The sequence below is a fragment of the Benincasa hispida genome, chromosome 3 (assembly GCF_027475165.1).
Source record: "Benincasa hispida cultivar pf3 chromosome 3, pf3_genome.v1.1, whole genome shotgun sequence".
NCBI classification, from domain to species: Eukaryota; Viridiplantae; Streptophyta; class Magnoliopsida; order Cucurbitales; family Cucurbitaceae; genus Benincasa; species Benincasa hispida.
In genome coordinates, this window is record NC_143480.1 from 2,051,687 (window position 1) to 2,071,846 (window position 20,160).

General features: G+C 39.1%; 1 protein-coding gene across 2 annotated transcripts; it reads left to right on the top strand.

Moving 5' to 3' along the window:
* The first annotated feature begins 10,171 nt into the window (after positions 1–10,171).
* On the top strand, positions 10,172–19,765 carry VPS2.2 (SNF7 family protein). 2 transcript variants are annotated; one of them, XM_039026874.2, is made up of 12 exons: positions 10,172–10,364; positions 10,469–10,524; positions 10,918–10,962; positions 11,632–11,666; positions 11,757–11,807; positions 12,333–12,437; positions 12,519–12,590; positions 17,736–17,807; positions 18,364–18,444; positions 18,545–18,580; positions 18,701–18,759; positions 19,489–19,765. In XM_039026874.2, the coding sequence occupies exons 2-12, from the start codon at positions 10,479–10,481 to the stop codon at positions 19,547–19,549; spliced, it is 663 nt and encodes a 220-aa protein (XP_038882802.1). In that variant the 5' UTR covers positions 10,172–10,364; positions 10,469–10,478; the 3' UTR covers positions 19,550–19,765. The 2 variants fall into 2 exon arrangements, with proteins under 2 accessions (XP_038882802.1, XP_090167685.1); XM_090311559.1 differs by lacking the exon at positions 10,172–10,364 and having other exon boundaries at positions 10,365–10,524.
* The last annotated feature ends 395 nt before the right edge of the window (positions 19,766–20,160 follow it).

Below are 20,160 nucleotides of genomic sequence, written 5' to 3' on the forward strand. Positions count from 1 at the left end.
TGGCTGCGGTGCGCTGCCCTCCAAAGTGCCCACCATATGGTGAGTCGTGGCATTGCGATAATATGCGTTGTTGAGCAGCATTTGGTACGCATAATCGAAAAATCTAGTATGCACCTCTTTTATACAGATTTGGCTCATTCCAATAATAATGTTTGCATTCATGCTTGAGCTTCTTCTGTTGGTAATAGGTGTATTCTTTAGGAAATTGCTCACAAACCAAATAATTGACTATGTCTGCATACCAGGGCAATTCTTCTATATGGAATAGCTACTCATCTGGGAATACCGCACTCACCTCAGACTCATTGCGGTCAACCTCAGGATTTTCCAATCTAGACAAGTGATCCACAACTTGATTCTCTGTCCCCTTTCGGTCAATTATTTCTATATCAAATTCTTGAAGGAGAAGAACCCATCTGATCAACCTCGGCTTTACGTCCTTCTTTGTCATTAAGTATTTGATCGCCGAGTGATCAGTGTGGATGAGTATCTTTGTTCCCAATAGATATGCCCAAAATTTTTCCAATGCAAAAATTACCACAAGAAGCTCTTTCTCTGTGGTGGTATAATTTGTCTGAGCAGGATTTAATGTTTTACTCGTGTATGCGATGGGGTGCAAGATTGTTTTTCTCTTTTGCACTAAAGCTGCTCCCATCGCATACCTGCTTGCATTGCACATTATTTCAAATGGCAGTGTCCAATCCGCGTAATCAATACGGGTGCGGTAATCAGCACATCTTTCAAAACTCTGAATGCGTTGAGGCAGTTGTTATCAAACTCAAATTTTCTATCAGCCTCTAATAATGCACTCAGTGGTCGTGCTATTTTAGAAAAGTCTTTGACAAATCGTCTGTAAAATCCAGCATGCCCCAAGAAGCTTCATACAACCTTCATGCTAGTTGGAGGTGGAAGTTTTTCAATTGCTTTGATTTTTGCTTTGTCCACCTCCAACCCATCCCGGGAGACCTTATGTCCCAACACTATGTCCTCTTTCACCATGAAATGGCATTTTTCCCAGTTGAGCAGATTCGTCTCTTTGCATCTTTTTAGTATTTTCTCCAAATTGGCTAGACAGACTTCATAAGTGTTCCCATAAACAGAGAAGTCGTCCATAAAGATTTCCACAGAGTCCTCGAGATAATCTGAAAAGATGGCCATCATGCACCTTTGGAACATGTTTGGGGCATTGCAGAGGCCAAATGGCATGCAGTGAAAAGCAAATGTCCCATATGGGCAGGTGAATGTGTTCTTGTCTTGATCTTCTAGAGCTATCATAATTTTGTTGTATCCAGTATAGCCATCCAGAAAGCAGTAGAAGTCATTCTCTACTAGTCAGTCTAACATTTAATTAATGAATGGCAGAAGGAAATGATCTTTCTTTGTGGCCGCATTCAGCTTGCGGTAGTCCATGCAAATGCGCCATCCAGTAATGGTCCTTTGCGGTATTAATTCTTTGTTTTCATTCGATACTACCGTCATGTCGCCCTTCTTCGGCACACACTGCACGGGGCTGACCCACGTGCTATCTGCTATAGGATAGATAATGCCCACATCTTGCCATTTAATGATCTTCTTCTTGATGACCTCTTTCATCATAGGATTGAGTCTACGTTGATGTTCAATTGTTGCTTTATGGTCATCTTCAAGACGAATGCGGTGCATGCAGTACGTGAGGCTAATTCCTCTAATGTCGGCAAGCGTCCAGCCAATTGCTCACACATGTTTCCTGAGAATGCTCATCAACGCATTCTTCTGGTCTTCATTAAGCGCAAAGGAAATGATAACTGGCAGCTTCTCATTCTGCCCCAAGTATGCGTACTTTAGATGGGTTGGTAGGGTCTTCAATTCAAGTGTTAGTGGCCTTACTAGGGAAGGTTGCATTGTTTTTCTTTCTTCTTTTTCTGTTGGCTTTTCTTCTTGCTTTGCGATCATTTCTTCTTCCTTGCTTGTTTTGGTTATGATCGAATTACAGGCAGTAACGGATACGCTGGCATCCTCTTCTTCATTTTCTTCATCAAACTTTTCTTCTTCAATTGAATTTTGGTCATCATCTGAGTCATGCAGGTCTTCTTCATCCGGAAACTTCATGGCACGAATTATGTTAAACTTGAGCTTCTGTCCGTTGATGCTCAAAGTGATCTCCCCTTTATATATATCAATCTGAGGACGACCCATTGATAGAAAAGTTCGCCTCAGAATGATGGGCACATCTTGGTCGGCCTCGTAGTCTAAAATGATGAAATCAGCTGGTAGGATAAATTTGTCAATGGTTATCAGCACATCCTTCACCTTTCCCGCTGGATGCACTAGAGATCTATCGACCATTTGGAGAGTCATTGTTGTGGGCACAAGTTGCCCCACATTTAGCTGTTTAAAAATTGACAAAGGCATCAAACTTATGCTAGCTCCCAAGTCACACAGGGCTTGCCTGATGTATAGTCCTCCTATGGAGCATGGTATAATAAAGCTCCCAAGATCACTCATCTTCGGTCGAATTATTGATTTTGAACTTTGTGTTAACGCCATCGTGGCAAATTTTTCAGCTCTCCTCTTCTTAGTTACCATATCCTTCAGAAACATTGCATACGCAGGCATTTCCTCGATCGTTTCACTGAAAAGAATGTTAACATGTAATTACTTTAACATAGATAAGAAGCGTTGGTATTGTACCTTTTCGTTCTTTTTCTTCCTTGGTCTCTACAAGAAAGAGGGTAACTAGACTTTCACGGTTCCCATTTCAGTTGGCTTTGAGATCGACGCAACCTCCGATTCTACTGCTTCTTTTTCTCTTTCTTCTTCTTGCGACATTGCAATCTCAGGTTCAGTCGCAATGGAAGTTGTTCGACTAAGCTCCTTCTTTTCTCCCTCCACAGTCTTCCCACTTCGTAATGTCACAACCTGACATTGCTCTTTACTTGATCCCTCTGGGTTGCGTGGAAGTTTAGTTGAACTCGGCAAAGGCCTTTGTGGTCTACTCTTTAGCTCATTCGCAATTTGGCCCATCTGTAATACTAGATTGCGAATGGACGTGGCCTGACTTTGAAGCACGATTTCATTTTTCTCTATGTATTGCTTCAATAAGCTTTCCAAAGAAGAGGATTGCGGTGGTTGTAAGCTACTTACTTGATTGCTCGTTTGATCGTTGTTGTGTGGGAAGAATCCTTGTGGCCCTTCTTTTTGCGCCACGGGTTGAAAATTTTGTTGTTGATTCTTCCAAGCAAAATTGGGATGGTTTCTCCACTCGGGGTTATAGGTATTTATGAAAAGGGAATATTTTTCACAAAGTAGACAAATTGTGGATTTTACGGACAATCTTCCATCGCATGCCCATCATCGCAAGTTGCACACCTTGCGATGTTTTGACTGATTGCGTTGATTTGCCCGTTTTGCGGTGTTAGGCTGCTGATCGTAATTCCCTGGATTAAGTTCATCATTGCGGTCATCTGATTTTGCAGTGAAGCAATAGCACCATTATTTGTGTCATTGTTCTTGAGTCTCAATCTCTAGTCACTCTCTCTTCAATCTTCATGTTCTTAGAGATGTGATCCAAGATATTCTTCGCCTCATCATATGTTTTATCAAGTAGATCACCAGCGGCTGCCGCATTGGCAGTGGTCTGCAAAGCGGGAATCAAACCATGATAAAAAATTTCCATCTGGAAGCAGTCTAGCAACCCATTATGTGGACAGTCTCGGACCAACCTCTTAAACCTCGCGCCAGGCATCACTGAGCGATTCGTCCATGTCTTGTTCAAAATTGGTGATAAGTTTCCTTCGTCTGGCATTCTCAGTCGGTGGAAAATCCTTCTTCATAAACTTCTCCGCGACTTGTTCCCAAGAAGTGATCTCTCCCGATTTGAGAGAATATGCCCATTTCCTAGCTTGATCATAGAGAGAAAATGGGAACAAAGTTAGTCAAACCTCTTCGACAGAGATGTTCAGTAACACAAAAGTATTGCAGATTTCAATAAAGCTTTGGAGGTGGGCATGCAGGCCCTCGCCACACCTTCCTCCGAATTGACCTACAGTCTGGATCATCTGCAGCATCACCGGTTTCATTTCAAATCTACTTCCATCGAGGGCAGGCCTCATGATTCCCGGAGAGAAATCATAGAGGTTTGGCAATGCATAGTCCCTAATGGGCCTATTGCGATCGTTTGCCAACAGAATTGGATTCGCCATGATATTGTTATCATTTGGTGCTCTATTTCTAGGCTGCTTCGCCTCTCTTCTTTATCTGACTGTGGTTACTGTTGTGGTCTCTCAATCGTCGTCTAAACTTCCTCTCAATCTCTGGGTCGTAATTCACCAGAGATTGAGTGTCTGCAAAGAAATCAGAAAAATTACCGTTTGCACACTATTTTGCCGAAGTCCCCGACAACGGCACCAAAAACTTGGTGCTTGGTTTTATGAAGTGGATTATGGATGATATGCGTCGATGAAGTTACGTTGTGCACTCAAATTTCCTCAGCGGAATCCAAGTTTAAATTCCATTGAGTTTCCTGGTAAGTCTAGGGTCGAACACAGGGATTTGTAAAAATAGGTTGCGTTGGTAATTTTGATGAAACTTTTCGGTAACCAAATAAATAAATTGTTGGTTTGTTGTTGATTGCGTTAATGAGAAAATAAACAAATGCGGCGGATTTGAGAAAAGTCAGTTGTGTGAGAGATGCAATGAGTATGCGATGAACGGATTGAGAAGATCTTTAGCTAGCGTTACTTGGGAATGCATCAGACTATGCGATCATGCTACAACCATGCATAGCAAGTCATTTTCCAATGGAAATGCGATGCTCTGATGACAGGAAATTGGAAGTCAATTTTACTCGACAACTAACTTCCCTTGGACACGGTATGCGATGCATGTTCCTAAGATATGCGTTGATAGTCATACGTCGATGGTCATGCATTGGAATGAAAATTTCATTAATGAATGTATGCGATGACCATGCGTCTTGTCATAAGTTTTATTGCGTTCACGCTAAGTATAACATTAACGCAAAGTTCTCGGGTAATCCGAGGTCGAACATAGGGACTTGTAACTATATGTTTGCGGTGATGTACATGCGGCGATATAAATAAAAGAATGGAAGGGATGTTGTTAAGTTAATCCTACTCCTACTCATATCTATTAGACAAACAATAGAATATGCATGAAAGGTAGAGATACAACAAACCTTGACATGAAATATATGTATGAGAAATAGATAAAATGCGGAGATGTTTTCTTTGCAACCATTAAGAGTGACCGCAAGGGCAACCCTAGTCAACGCAAACTAATGCGATCATGCAACACTCATACAATAGTAAATCACCTCCCGGTGCGAATGCTAGAACGCATGCGATGTATGTGCAGAGGTGTCTATAGGGCCTACACATAAGCCTCTAATTCTTGTCTATGCGATGATACACAAACAACATATCATCATTCCTATTCCTAGGGTGCATGCGATGCAGTGCTGACAAATAAAGCTTATATCTAAGTCCTTATCTCTTGATTATGCCGATATAATCTCGCTCTCCCGAGTCTAGATTCTAACCTAGCCCTCTCGAGTCATTAGGTTCTTTCTTTAGACTCTCTCTCGAGTAGCTCTAAAGGGGTGTTGGGCACAACATAAGACAAGACAAACGCATGAACTTGGTTGACACAAGATTGTTACTATCCCTAGTGAACAACGCATACCTTGCTTAATGCGTCCAACCACTTACCCTCCCGGGTAGTTGATTGGTGCTGACTTCACTCATAGACAAACAATGTGTTAGCCTATAGACAGGCGTTGCAGCAGCTTTACACTAAGCAAATAAGGTTACTCACACACTCGCGCAACGCACACCTCTCGACGGGTTGCTACATGTTTCATATCCCTAATCCACATGACTAAGTATGCAATACCCACACAATCCCACTAAGTGTTGCAATGAAAGTAATGATTCTAAGCAAAAAGATGGAGATGAAGTCGAAGGAACAGAGAAATGCATTGAAAAACACATTATATTAATTTCTTAATTCAAAATGTCATACAATACAATATAGAAAAAGAAATGACCAGCTGGAAGCAAAACTTTACTTCCAGTGGATGTGCGTCAACGCTGCCGGTGGTGCCATGGATGGGTGGAGGAGCTGACTCTCTCGAGGTCTAACTCCGGTCGTCACTCGGAATGGATGAAGGAGGTGAAAAACTTTCAGGCGTCTTCTCATGCATTTTGTCTGGATCACGGGGAAAATCCCCGGTTAAAGAATAATCTTCGGATGATCGAATTTCAGCTCTTCGGCCTCTATTTATAGAGCTTGGATCGTCGACAACATTAATTGGACTACTCTGAGTCTGACGTTCAGTGCGTTAGTCCTTTTCTGAACCTCTGCCACTAACAGCGTGGTAGGTGAAATGTCAACATCAGCTTTGGACTTTCTTGAGGTAGATGCGTTGATGCGTTCATTCTACCTACCTTGCGTTGATCCCATTAGAATGTGTTGTCGCATACCCGCAATCATTCAATGGCCACATTCGCTTTACACCGCTACTCTACATGATGACCGCAATCGCTTGACGAGCGCAATTCCCATGCGATGGACGCATACGGCTAATTACCGCAACATCCATGCGTTGATCGATGCATTTGCCTTGCGATGGAGTGTTTCTCCGCATGCGGTCGTCTATGCGATTGTCCGGTTTTCGCATTTGCATTCATTTCCTGCATTGGCTACAAAAATAGAACATCGAACGCATAATTAATGCAAAATAACGGGTTAGCTGAGATTCGACATGCTGATCGACGCACATTCATATTCTTGTCAATTCCTATCATGATCGACGTATATTCTGCCTAACAACCTTCATAATTCTAAGTAAAAGGCCTAAGATGACATGCATTTCTGCATGTCATCATGCTTCTAAGTCTAGGACGCATGTGTTGAATGCAAAAGTATCCATAGAGCTTATCCCTGAGTCTCTACTCTTGTCCTATGCGATGATGCAAAATTCATAAAAGCTAGGTGACCGCATACAATCATATCTTATCTCTAGGATGCATGCGATGCGTTAATAACAAATAATGCTCATTCCTAAGCTCCTATCTCTTGATTATGCATTCTAATCCGGCTCTTTTGAGCCTAGATTCTAACCTGACCTTCCCAAGTCTAGATCCTGTCCTTAGACTACCCTCCCGAGTATCTCTAATGGACGAATGAAGCATACATAATACAAGATAATCGTATAGCATGAAGATTCCCTAGTTGTGCTAGCTAAATGCTTCTCAACCCATTCAACTGATTTAGCTACTTATGCGTAAATAACAGAGAGTGAACAAATATAGAGAAGGAAATTCCATTTTTATAAATGACTTTGAGTACAAAACAACAATGGAAGTTAAAGGTAGAGAGCCTGGTAGCAATTCCTTGCTGATCGAGACTTTTACACTAAAATCTCTATCCAGTTCTAAAGATGTTCCTGCTTCCGCATGCGTCGGCCCTCTCTCTGTCCTTGAAGCTTTCGGCACTCTCCCAAGCTTATCGGAACGATCTGCCGGCACATCCTCCTCTCTCACGTCCGCCTTAAAATGAAAGAAAACTATGAACAAGACGTGCGAACGTATGAATTTCGAACTAAAGAATGGTGAACCCTTTCTATGAAGGCTACCTCTGGTATTTATGAACATCCAAGGTGAATGGCGGCTTCTCTCTCATGATTGTACAGATGGGACAGCTTCAATTCCTAACTAATGCACCGAATATTTGTCACCAAAAAGTTGTATGTACATGTGATAGTTATCGACTGTCAACTTAATTCAGATTCGACTGTTATTAGCTTTCTGTCCCATCGCGATTAATTAGCCTTTCACCCAGATGCGCCCACCATGTTGCACTGACCAAGTTGCGGCGATCCTTCTCGGGCGAATGTTTGCAAATACAATCATCGCAAAGCCTTGCGGTGAAGTTGCGCTCAACCAATGATTTCCTATGATCGCAATTCTTGCATTGCGTCAATGCATATTCTGCACAAAAATACAAAATTCAACTGTTCTAATGCGATGAACGCATGCGACCACAATATTATGAAATTAATGCTTAATGGATGCAAATTAACATATTTCATCAACGCAATCCAACATTGTTTAAGAACTTAGCACTATGATAACGTGCATTTCTGCCCATTATCATTGTCCAATAAATTTATGCTTAAATCTTGTTGTTTTAATGTTAGATTCGGGTTTGGAAATCATAGACCCGTTGTCCAGCAGTTTGGAGGTTGCTTCAGAGAAATTTGGTGAGTAGTAAGACCTCAAAAACCCCTTGGTGACAGTAGTGGTTGCTGGAATTTGGGTCTTTAACCCTCGGAATAAAATGTCACCTAGGTTGTCACACCCCCTCCTGAGCACACCTCTCGAACCTGAAAGGAGGCGTGAGGAGGATAGATACTACCATTTTGTGATACCTATAGCCCGTTCTTACATGTTTTACTCATTAAACTCACATCCAAGGAAATATAACAACAAGGATTAACTTTATTACAACCAATATGATGTTCATACAACTCCATACTCCTAACTACAGAAACTCATAATAACAAACTTAAGTCCGGAAGTGTGGTTGTAGTGTGACAGACTTTGACCTTAGTAGTACCTTAGCAAAGCATTTCAATAAACTTATTGAACGCATAATAAATCAAATATCAAACTTATACCCAAGCTTCCCTGGGGTAGACCAACTCAATACTCTCAGGCACTGAGGTGGAGCCAACTCAACACATTCAGGCTTTGCTAAAACTCAACGCATAGCTACTGTCATACATGCACGCAGAACTCTCAACTTGGTACTAGATCTAATGGTTTTGAAATCACTTTAAAAAACCATAACTTTTAGCAACACATGAACATTCAAACTAGATTTTAAAACAACTCAAAGCATAAAGACATAATTTCTAAAGCTTTGCTCAAAACAGTCACTCACAGTTTACCAACAATGTTTCCCCCCTTTTTCCAAGCCTTCTCATTTTTTGTCTTCTTCTGGAATCTCAGGCCTGCACTAGCCCAATTTTAATTTAGAATCTCATATTTAGGGCTAGAATAATCTTAGAATACCTTATAGGCCCTAAATTTAGCTTACCAACTCCAACGGACATGAAAACAGGCTTCAGATCAACCCAGGACATTGTGGTAGCCTTCCTCAGCACAAGTTGGATGCATGGTTGCTTCACCAGACCAGTTGGACGCATGGTCCACCATCTTGGACATATGAGCTACCTTCTCAACTCATCTCATACTTAGTTGGACACCCAAAACTTCTTATGGACGCATGGTTGGTCCATTCCAACGCATGCCCTATCTTGGAACCTTAATTCTCTCTAACACTCCCCCCTTTGAGAGGGCTTTGAGTGTGATGGGAAATGAGGCTCCCTTGGGGTATTTATAGGCCTTAGAAAACCGTCCTCATCATCCCCTCAATCTCTAAATGCATGACACCTCCTACTTTATGAAAATCCAAATGTATTCCCCACACAGGGTCCAACACGTAGTCTTTGACACCTCTTACTTGCATGTAAGACCTAGGTGCCTTTACCATGCAATGTCTAATGCATGCCACCTTCTGATATGTCACTCTAACACTTTGCATGCTCCTCATGGTACCTTGGGCGTCCACCTCATGCTTTGACACTTTTAGACCAACAAAAGGTCAAAAGTCAATATCGAACCAAGAGAGTTACCTAGCCCAAAAAATGGACATGAGATTGGCTAAGGAGCAAGCCTAGGAGAGTTCCAATAAATAAATGGGAAGCGGGCCAAGCGGAATCCCTTACAATACGGCTGATTCGGATCGACCCTCTTCATCAGAATATCCTCAGCGGTCTGACGTGTTCAGTGTCAAAGTAGGAAAAGGAAATAGAGTTCCTTCTCCAATTGGGATAAAGAAGACCTCTAGGACTCAATTATAGATAGAGCATGATAGCCTCATGGAAGGTAAGCTCATCTCCTCCTTAAAACTACTTGCTCTAATATTTGTGCAAAATATTGACTTAAGTATTGGAGTGTTATGACAAGCACCATATCGGTAATTTCTCCTGAATTGTAAATTTGTCTTTGAAGACACGTAAAAGTCAGGTGAATTCCATTGTCAAGGTAAAAAGTTACATCTTCATTCACATATTTTAATAAAGAAAAATTATTGCATTCCTCCCATCTGGAAACTGAAAATATTTGGAGCCGTTTGGGAGGAGGAATATAAAATACAAAAGTTTACTTTTAGAAAATACAATGTAAATATAAAACTTCAGCAAGGGCAGTTAAGGCAGTGGAAATTCGTAACGGCTACTTTGATCACCGCCGTTTGAGCGATAAGAAATTTTAGCACGCTCTTCCAGGAATCACAGTGTAAGCTTCACTACTTAGCTTCCAAATCCTCAATTTCGCTTTGGTACTGTAAAGATTGTCGTACAGCTTCAATCGCTTCCCACATTCGCACTCTGTTTCTGCAGTGAACGAACGATGAACTTGAAGTTGAACATCTTCAGGAAGAAAACCTCGCCCAAAGGTCTATAAATTTCTCATTTCCGATCTGCTTCTTCTTTGCTTCCTAATTTACGATTATTTTGTCGATTCAAGCCTCCGATTTCCCTCTTTCTTTCTCAATTTCACTGTTTTTTTATGCTGGTTTACCAATTTGTACGATTTCGGCATTTTTTTCACACAGATCTTAGGGTTAATTCATGTGTTAGATTAAAGACATGATTTACATTTTTGTACAGTGGTAGGGGCTTTGCTCGATGCAGTTAGAGTGAGTTAAAATGGATTCCTCTTATTGTTTGAAATGATATTTACTTCTACTACTAAGGGAACTTTAGTTGCCTGGAGTGCGATTAATGTAGAAATTCAATGCGGCTTGATTAGATTAGACATGAACAATGACATTGTGCTTTTATTACAGATGCTCTTCGTACCAGCAAGCGAGAAATGGCTGTTGCAACTAGAGGTACTACAAAACCTTCTACTTCTACCACAATTTTTGGATGCCTTTGTTTTTTTTCCCCGCCATATCTTCTACCAAAAGTTATATTCTGTTTCTTTTGCACTGGAAGGGAGATGCAGGAATGTATTTAATTACCCTAATGGATGGGCGGTCTTGAATTGTTCATAAGTACTGAAACTCAAAACCATTTGACTTTTTAGACAATTCCCCAGTCCCCAGTTGTTAGCAACCGGAAATCTCTTTCTCTAATACACCTTTTCTCTTTTCATCCGGATGCCATCCACCTTCAGACTAATTAGCAACACCTAAAGCTATTAATGGAGGAGCATTACCCCTTTATTTCAGCTACTCACTCTTTTTATTAATTTCGGCATCGGGTCACTTAATTTGAAACTATTATGCCGTTTGCTTTTCTTTCCTACCTCAGTTGTATAGGTGTGGCCTTTGCCCTAAATAAGCAATTGAACAAAATTAGAATAACCATTTTGTTCAACTGCCTATTTTAAATGCATGTGATTGTGGCATTTATGGAATAAGGTTTGCAAGTAAAAGGGTCTGAGTTAAGGGCCAAAATTCCCTTTACTTGCCTTGTTCTTTCCTCAACCCTCATTACTACTTCAACACTTTTATGAAATTCATATGTTTGTGGCTTATATGATTATCAATTTTTAGGCATCGAGCGAGAAATTGCATCTCTTCAGTTGGAGGTATGATGTGAACTCCCTTTTGGTTTTCATTTCTATTACCACCTTTGCCTTTTCTCCTCTCTTAGATTACCCTACGCTTTCTAATTTCAGGAAAGAAAATTGGTGGCAGAGATAAAGCAAACTGCCAAAACTGGGAATGAGGCAAGTAAACTTTTTATATCTATTGGTGGTAGATATAGCCTTATATTTAGTACTTTGTCCCCCCCACAACTGCCCAACCATATTAATCTTATTTAGGATTGTTCCATTAGTTATTCATGATTCTAAAACTTCAAACTATTTGCAGTGTTTCCTGGGCTTTGTATGTGATTAATTTTGTTCTATACCTTCATGATTACTGGTTGGTTTGATATTTTGGTTTCCATGCAGTTGACTCAATCAACTTGATTGCTTCATATTTTCCCTGGACTGTAATTTTATGCAAATTGCACCTAGTGAAACTGCATTAAAGAAGACAACAAATGTTGAGGTGGCAGCAAAGGAATTTAGAATCCATTGTTGCCAATTATTCTGAAATAATTAAATATAGATTGTAGTTTACTGTTGATACTCGTCTTGAGCAGGAGCATACACAAACATAAATACTTCTTTCACGTAATTAGGATCCTACTGTTAGGGAGTAAAACTGTTTTCATATTTCACTTTTCCTTTTAATTTAACATACAGGCTGCCACTAGAATCCTAGCTCGACAGCTTGTTCGCCTACGTCAACAGATAACTAATCTGCAAGGGAGTCGTGCCCAAATTCGAGGTGTAGCTACTCATACACAGGTTGCCATCCTTACCGTGGAAGCGTGTTGACCTTCTGTTTTAGTTTAATGACAATAATTGGCTAATGTTGTCTTTTTGCAGGCACTATATGCTAGCACTTCAATCTCTACTGGAATGAAGGGTGCAACAAAGGCAATGGTTGCAATGAACAAGGTAACACACGAACGAGAATATGATAGCCTTAATTTTATTATGACTCTACTATTTTCAAGGAAGAATGAGACACACTAGCAGAGAACTAGAAGTTACTTGATTGAAGTTTTTGATTGGCGTGTCATATTGGTTGACATAATTGACTGAAATTTGATGTGAGAGTCAAAGTAGACCACTTTACTTATCATCATCATCATCATCATTTGTAAAACTCTTAGGTTTGAGAGAGAATCAAAATTTCACCAAAGATATGAATATATATACAAGTGTACAAAGCATAGAAAAGGAAAATATAACAAGATATTTATAATAATGGAAAACCCTAACAATAGAACTATAACACTCCACTCCCCTCAAGTTGGAGCATATATGTTAATCATGCCAACTTGTTACATAGATAACCTATACGTGTTCCATTCAATGCTTTTGTGAAGATATCTCCTAATTGTTCTCCTTTCTTCACATATCTTGGAGATACCAACCCTTATTGAATTTCCTCACGCACAAAATGGCAATCAACTTCAATATGTTTAGTCCTTTCATGAAATACTGGATTAGGCACAATATGAAGTATTGCTTGATTATCACACCACAACTTTGTTGGTGTGGTGATTTCAAATCTCAACTCAACAAGAAGTTGATATATCCAAATCAATTCACACACAGACTGTGCCATTGCTCTACATTCTGATTTCGCACTTGAACGTGACACCACATTTTGCTTCTTACTCTTCCAAGAAATCAAATTACCACCAACAAAAACACAATACCCTGAGGTTGATCTTTTGTCTTCTTTAGATCCTGCCAAATTGGCATCTGAGAAACATTCAATATTAGTATGACCATAATCCTTATATAACCATGCTCTAGAGCAGTCTTCAGATAACACAGAATCTATTCCAATGCAACCCAATGATCAACTGTAGGGCATGACATGTACTGACTCACAATACTCACTGAATAGGCTATGTCGGGTTGAGTTGGTAAGGTAATTAAGTTTTCTCACTAACCTTCTATATCTTTCAAGATCTTTTAGCATTCTCCATCTTTTGTGAGCTGTAAGTTGGGCATCACTGGGGTACTACATGGTTTAGTCCTTAGCTTCCTTGTTTCTGTCAACAAGTCAAGTACATATTTTCTCAGTGATAATAGTATTCCTTTCTTGCTTCTTATTACCTTAATTCCTATGAAGTATTTCAACATGCCCAAATCTTTTGTATGGAATTGACTATGAAGAAAGGTCTTTAAGGATTGGATACCTAAATCGTCATCACCAGTAATCACAATATCATCCACATATACGACTAACAAGATGACACCACCCTCAGATTTCTTGAAAAAGACCGAATGATCTGACGTGCTCTTCCGCATTCCAAAGCTTTCGATCACCTGACTAAATTTACCAAACCGATCCCGTGGACTCTGCTTTAATCCATACAAAGATTTACGAAGGCGACACACTGTTCCATTCTCATCCTGAGCAACAAACCCTTGTGGTTGATCCATATACCTCTTCTTGAAGATTACCATGAAGAAATGCATTTTTAATATCCAGTTGATGTAAAGGTCAATTGAAGCTAATGAAATAAACAACCTCACAGATGCCATTTTTACTACAGGAGAAAAACTATCAAAATAGTCAATACCACAAGTTTGTGCATAGCCTTTCGCTACAAGGCGCGTTTTTAACCAAGCAACAAAACCATCAGGATTGACTTTAACCGCAAACACCCATTTGCAACCGATAACCTTCTTTTCTGTAGGGAGAGAAATTAAATCCCAAGTACAATTATCATCTAAGGCGGTCATCTCCTCCACCATTACGGCACACCAATCAGGATGAGACAAAGTTTCATGAACAGTTTTAGGGATGGATACAGACTCTAAGGATGCAATGAATGAATATGTGAAAGACGACAAATGGTTATATGAAACAAAAGAGGAAATAGGATGAGCACATATACGTTTACCTTTACGTAGAGCTATAGGAAGATCATCACTCGTTTCTGGATCCGATGATGAAGAAGTCTCTGGTACAGGGCATGGAACCGAAGGAGGTTGTCATCGAGTATAGATCTTAACGATGAGTGGAAGAGTAGAGGTAGCCATAGGTAGAGATGAAACTGGAAGGGGATCGAAAGGAGAAATAACTGTGTAGACAAGGAAATCATCCTCTAATTCCTTATGCTCCCCCTGATTCCTATTCGAAGAGAAAGACGGTGATGGAAAAAAATTAGGAATGTTAAAAAATGTGACATCAAGAGAGACAAAATATTTATTTAGACTAGGACAATAACACTGATACCCCTTTTGAACACGGGAATAACCAAGGAAAATACATTTTAAGGACTTTGGATCCAACTTGGTATGTTGAGGTCGAACATCTCGAACAAAGTAGGTACAACCAAATATTTTGGTTGGAATGGAAAATAAATGTTGCTTGGGGCATAAAGTACAAAAAGGTATTTATTAAGAAATACGAATGGAAGAGGACATGCGATTTATTAAGAAACAAGCTGTGGAAACAGCATCAGCCCAAAAGGATTCTGGAACATGCATCTAAATCATTAAAGCTCTGGCTGTCTCAAGGAGATGACGATTCTTTCGTTTTGCAACCCCATTTTGAGATGGAGTATCGACACAAAAAGATTGATGAAGAATGTCATGAGAAAAATATGGAGCATTATCGCTCCGGAGGATTTTAAGAGCACCACTAAACTGAGTTTGAATTTTAGCATGGAAGTTACGAAAATGAGAAAGTAACTCAGAACGATTTTTCATTAAATATAACCGTGTAATAGGAGAATTGTCATCGATCAATGTAACAAAATACCTAAACTCTCCTTTGGACTCAATAGGATATGGACCCCAAACATCAGAATGAACTAATTCAAAAGGAGCACTAGCTCGTTTATTGACTTGAGGATACAAACTCAAACGATGAAATTTAGCAAACTGACATGACTCACAATCTAAAGAAGACAAATGTTGAAGTTGTGGATGAAGACTTTTCAACACAGAGATAGACGGATGACCCAAACGACAATGCTCTTCAAAAAGAGATGACACGCTAGAGCATGTGATGGCTGTAGGTGTTTGTGGTTCAAAGATGTAAAAAGACCTCCAAATTCACGCCTTTTATCCATAGTCTGCTTCGTCGTAAGATCCTGAAATAAGCAATAACCAGGAAAAAAAGGAGACAGAACAATGAAGATCACGAGTGAGTTTACTGACCGAAATCGAATTAAACGAGAAATGTGGTAAATTTAAAACTGATGACAAAGACAGTGATTCAGTAAGATGGACGGTTCCTGATCCTAAAACAAGAGAGGAGGTTCCATCAGCTATAGTGACATTAGGTGAAGACTACAGTATAAAGGTTAGAGAATAAACTGGGGTTACCAGTCATATGGTCTGTAGCGCCAGAATCAATGACCCATTTTGACGTGGAGGAAAGAAGGCATTTAGAAATGTTACTTGTCTCTGTGATGGCCATAATGGGAGTAGAAGATGATGCCCTCAATGACTCTTGATACTGTTGAAATTTAGCAAACTCCTCTGCAGAAATCGTAATTGACTTTTCAAGATTATCAAGAGTAGAAGCGACATCTGCAGAGGGTGATGGCATCCTTTGACCCTTATTCATCAATCTTCTGCATTCACGTTTCGTATGACCAGATTTATGACAGTAATAGCAAATAACACCTCCTGGATTTGATCTTTGGTTATTGGGATGACCTTTGGAGTTATTTGATTTAACCCCCTTATTACCTCTTTAATCATTTGTACGCCCAATCAAAGCACTACTAGAATCAGATGACATAACTGTGTGTGTTTCCTCTGTACAAAGTATTCGAGTATAAGCAGAGATATTTGAGTTTGACAACACTTGATCTTTGGCCATCTATTTAGGTGCAAGACCTACTAAAAAAATTCATGATAAACAACTTTTCACATTGAGCCATTAGAACTTTTGGATCCGTGCTGATTGGGCATCAAGGCATTGAATTCCGCACATGTATTTTTAACCTCCATAAAGTAGCTTGTAAGAGATTTTTCTCCTTGATCAAGTTGATATAGAGTCTTACAAACATCAAATACTCTATTATTTTTCTCTTTCCCAGAATAAAGGAAATCCAAATATTCCAATAGTTCCTTGACTAATTCGCAGTGATTTACTAGTTCAACGATTTCACGGTCAATAGAATTCTTGATTTGTAGAAGCATTCTTGAATCGTCCCGCCACCAAATTTTTTTATTACATCAATTGGTGGCTCTTCCATGATGTGATTATCCATCTCCATGCTCCTAATAAAGTGGCGAATATTTGATCTCCATGAATAGTAGTTGAATCTATTCAACTTGTGTTCAATTACTTTTGACACCATAGGAACCATCTCCGACATGACTATTGGTTTTTTATTAGCCATTACCTCAAAAAAATAAACACTGGACAAAAGAGAATCAAACCCTAATTTAGCGAAGAGATGTTTTTACAAATAATGAGTATATAGCCCAAACAAACACACCACCAAGAAGAGGCAACAAAACCGAGGAAACCCACAGAAGACGAACCGAAACAAGTGGCGCACGCGTTGGCGTGTGGATCGACGGCAGAAGGGAAAAGTGGCGCGTGAGCCTCACGCACTGGTCAGATGGAATCCGAACTTTGGGGTTCTATAGATCGGCGGCTAGGCTCCTCGACGGACTGGGCGTGTCGAAGAACTACCTTTTTTTTTCCAGCGGCGGTGGCTGATGGCTGCGACAGTGGCAGCTAACAGCGGCGAACGAACCAAAGACGGCGGCTGTGAGCAAAAATGTAAATTCACCCCTCTACAAAACCCTAGACGTAACACAAACGGATTCTAAGTTTGTTTAGAGGGCTCTGATACCATATAAAACTCTTAGGTTTGAGAGAGTATCAGAATACTCTAAAGATATATGAATATATACAAGTGAACAAGTATAGAAAAGAAAATATAACAAGATACTTACAATAATGGAAAAATCCTAACAATAGAAATATAACATTATTATTATTTAATTTTTACTAATATATAGGGTACTTTACATGCAAACTTGTTAGTTTGTCTATCATATTTATAACCAAACGTTCAATTTTATCATCTTGGCTTTCCGTTGCAGCAAATGGCACCGGCTAAGCAGGCTAAAGTGATTAAGGAGTTTCAGAAGCAGTCAGCACAGTTGGACACGACGGTAACATTCCCAGTTCCACCATTTTTTTCTTTTTTTGTTTCAATAGTGTTATTGAATACAATGTAGTTTCCAGGGGAAGTGAGAATGAGTTGAATTATATAGCAAATGGCCAAATCAAACCTTTTGTTTTCTTTAGATATATCTGAAATGCAAGAAAAAGGGATGTTAATTCTGCTTTCCACTTCATTCAAAGTTTTCCACTTATGGGTAGCTCTATCTGATGTATATACATTGTACTATATTGTTCTTAATCCATTGCATTTTCATTATTATTAGCTGTTTATAATATAATCCGTGTTCTTTGTGAGGACAAAAGATAATAGGAAGTAGGAGTTTACTTTTCACCAGATTTGGGGGAAGGAGTGAGATAAAAATAAAAAACAAAAAATGAAAAAAGGGCCTTGCGCTTGTATTAACTTATCTCGCCCATCATAAAGAGCCTATTCCTAGTGCTGGATGCAAAACAACCCAAACTATTATTGGGTCCTCGAGCTAGTAAAGTTTTCTTCTTTCTTTATCCACTCGTGCAGTATGCATTCTTACTTCTTTTCTCCAGATTGAAATGATGTCAGAGTCTATAGATGAAACTTTAGATAAGGATGAGGCAGAAGAGGAAACGGAGGAGCTTACGAATCAGGTGAATTCTTGCAACATATTTTAAGTAGGCTGCATACACTGTACGTTTGATTGAAGGATTTTACTAACTAGATATTTGTTTTTGTTGTTCTCTTCATAAGGTGCTTGATGAGATTGGCGTTGATATTGCATCCCAGGTTGGTTTCTTGAAAATGAACTCTTTGCTTGAATCTCAAATTATGTTTTCATTTTTTTCTTTCTTCACTTGGAAAAATTTACTGCTCTCTGACATTAATTTTTCCTGTTCCTGTTGACAGTTATCTTCTGCTCCCAAAGGCCGGATTGCAGCAAGAAAGACAGAAAATACAGTAACCAGGTACCCTATGCATTATATTCGGATTTTTCTCTCTCTGGGATCATGTTTTTTTTATAACATATAGATGCATATTAGTCCTAGTCTGTATTGTATAGTCTGATTGAATGCATACAAGGGTAAATTTTACTGGGCCTTGGAATAGTCTGTATTGTATTTAGATAGATACATAAGCACGAATGCTTTCACTGTGGTCGAAATGCCAAGTGCCGACGAGCCTTATAGCTGTAATATTGCTAAATATATCATGTCTTTTGGACAAAAACTGTACATAAAGAAGATCCAATCAAACCTTCAATCAACCTCCTCTTTGGGAATATTTCTTTTGGGAAAATTCCAATAGGGGTACCTAACCTCCTATCCATATGGGTGTGGATAAGGAGGTCATTATGTAAAGAAAATCTTGTCTAGAATGTTCCGAAACAGCGATAGTTTATATCGCTAAGTTGATGTCTAGTACAAAAGAGTTTTTATTTGTGTTGGATGCGATATTTGTTAAGAGATGGCCATGATCAAGCAACATTTAATCTGAAGTGAGAATTATTTTTATTATTATTATTATTATTATTTTTACGTCTTCTTTCTTTGTCTTTTTGAATATCGAACCAATCCACCTTTAAGATTGTAATTTGTGCACTTATCCAATGAGCAATGCTCAAAATGACAAAATTGATTTCTTCTATAAGATAGTATTTGTACCCTTCTGTACTGCTAAATTCTAATTCATTGCAGCTCCGAATCTCCTGACGTTGAGGACCTTGAAAAGAGGCTGGCCTCTCTTCGACGAATCTGAACTAGATCGAATTCCACAAAGCTATGAGAATTACAAATACATCAGTTTTATTACATGTAAAGTCAAATAATATTGTTGGTTTGGTTAGCACATTTATGTGAATCATATTCCCTTTTATTAACATTAATTATTAGTGAAATGTATATTTGTTGTGGGACTTAGAAGCTTGATTATATAACTTATATTATATATGTAATAGACAGAGCTTTTTAATAACCATCCCTTGCTAAGTAGCATGTCTTTATACAAGCCAACCTTAATTCCTCAACAAATTTCTATCTACATGACTTTTTTTTCTCGTATCTCCAAAATTTAAAATATATATATATATATATCGTCACCAATATAGTATCATTAATTAGAAGTATAATTTTGAGAAGAAGTTGCCAGGAAAGCTTTTCCTTCATTTCTCATTGAGCATCCTAGGCAAATATATACAACCTATTATTTATTAAACCTAAAATACAACCCAAGTTAAACAACAAAAATATATAAAGTAAACATGGAAATATCTCCTAATACCTCTCCTCAAGTTGGAGCATGGGATCACAAATGCCCAATGTGAAGAAGAAAAAGAAATCGTTGTTTTCCTAAGGCTTTCTTTCACACCC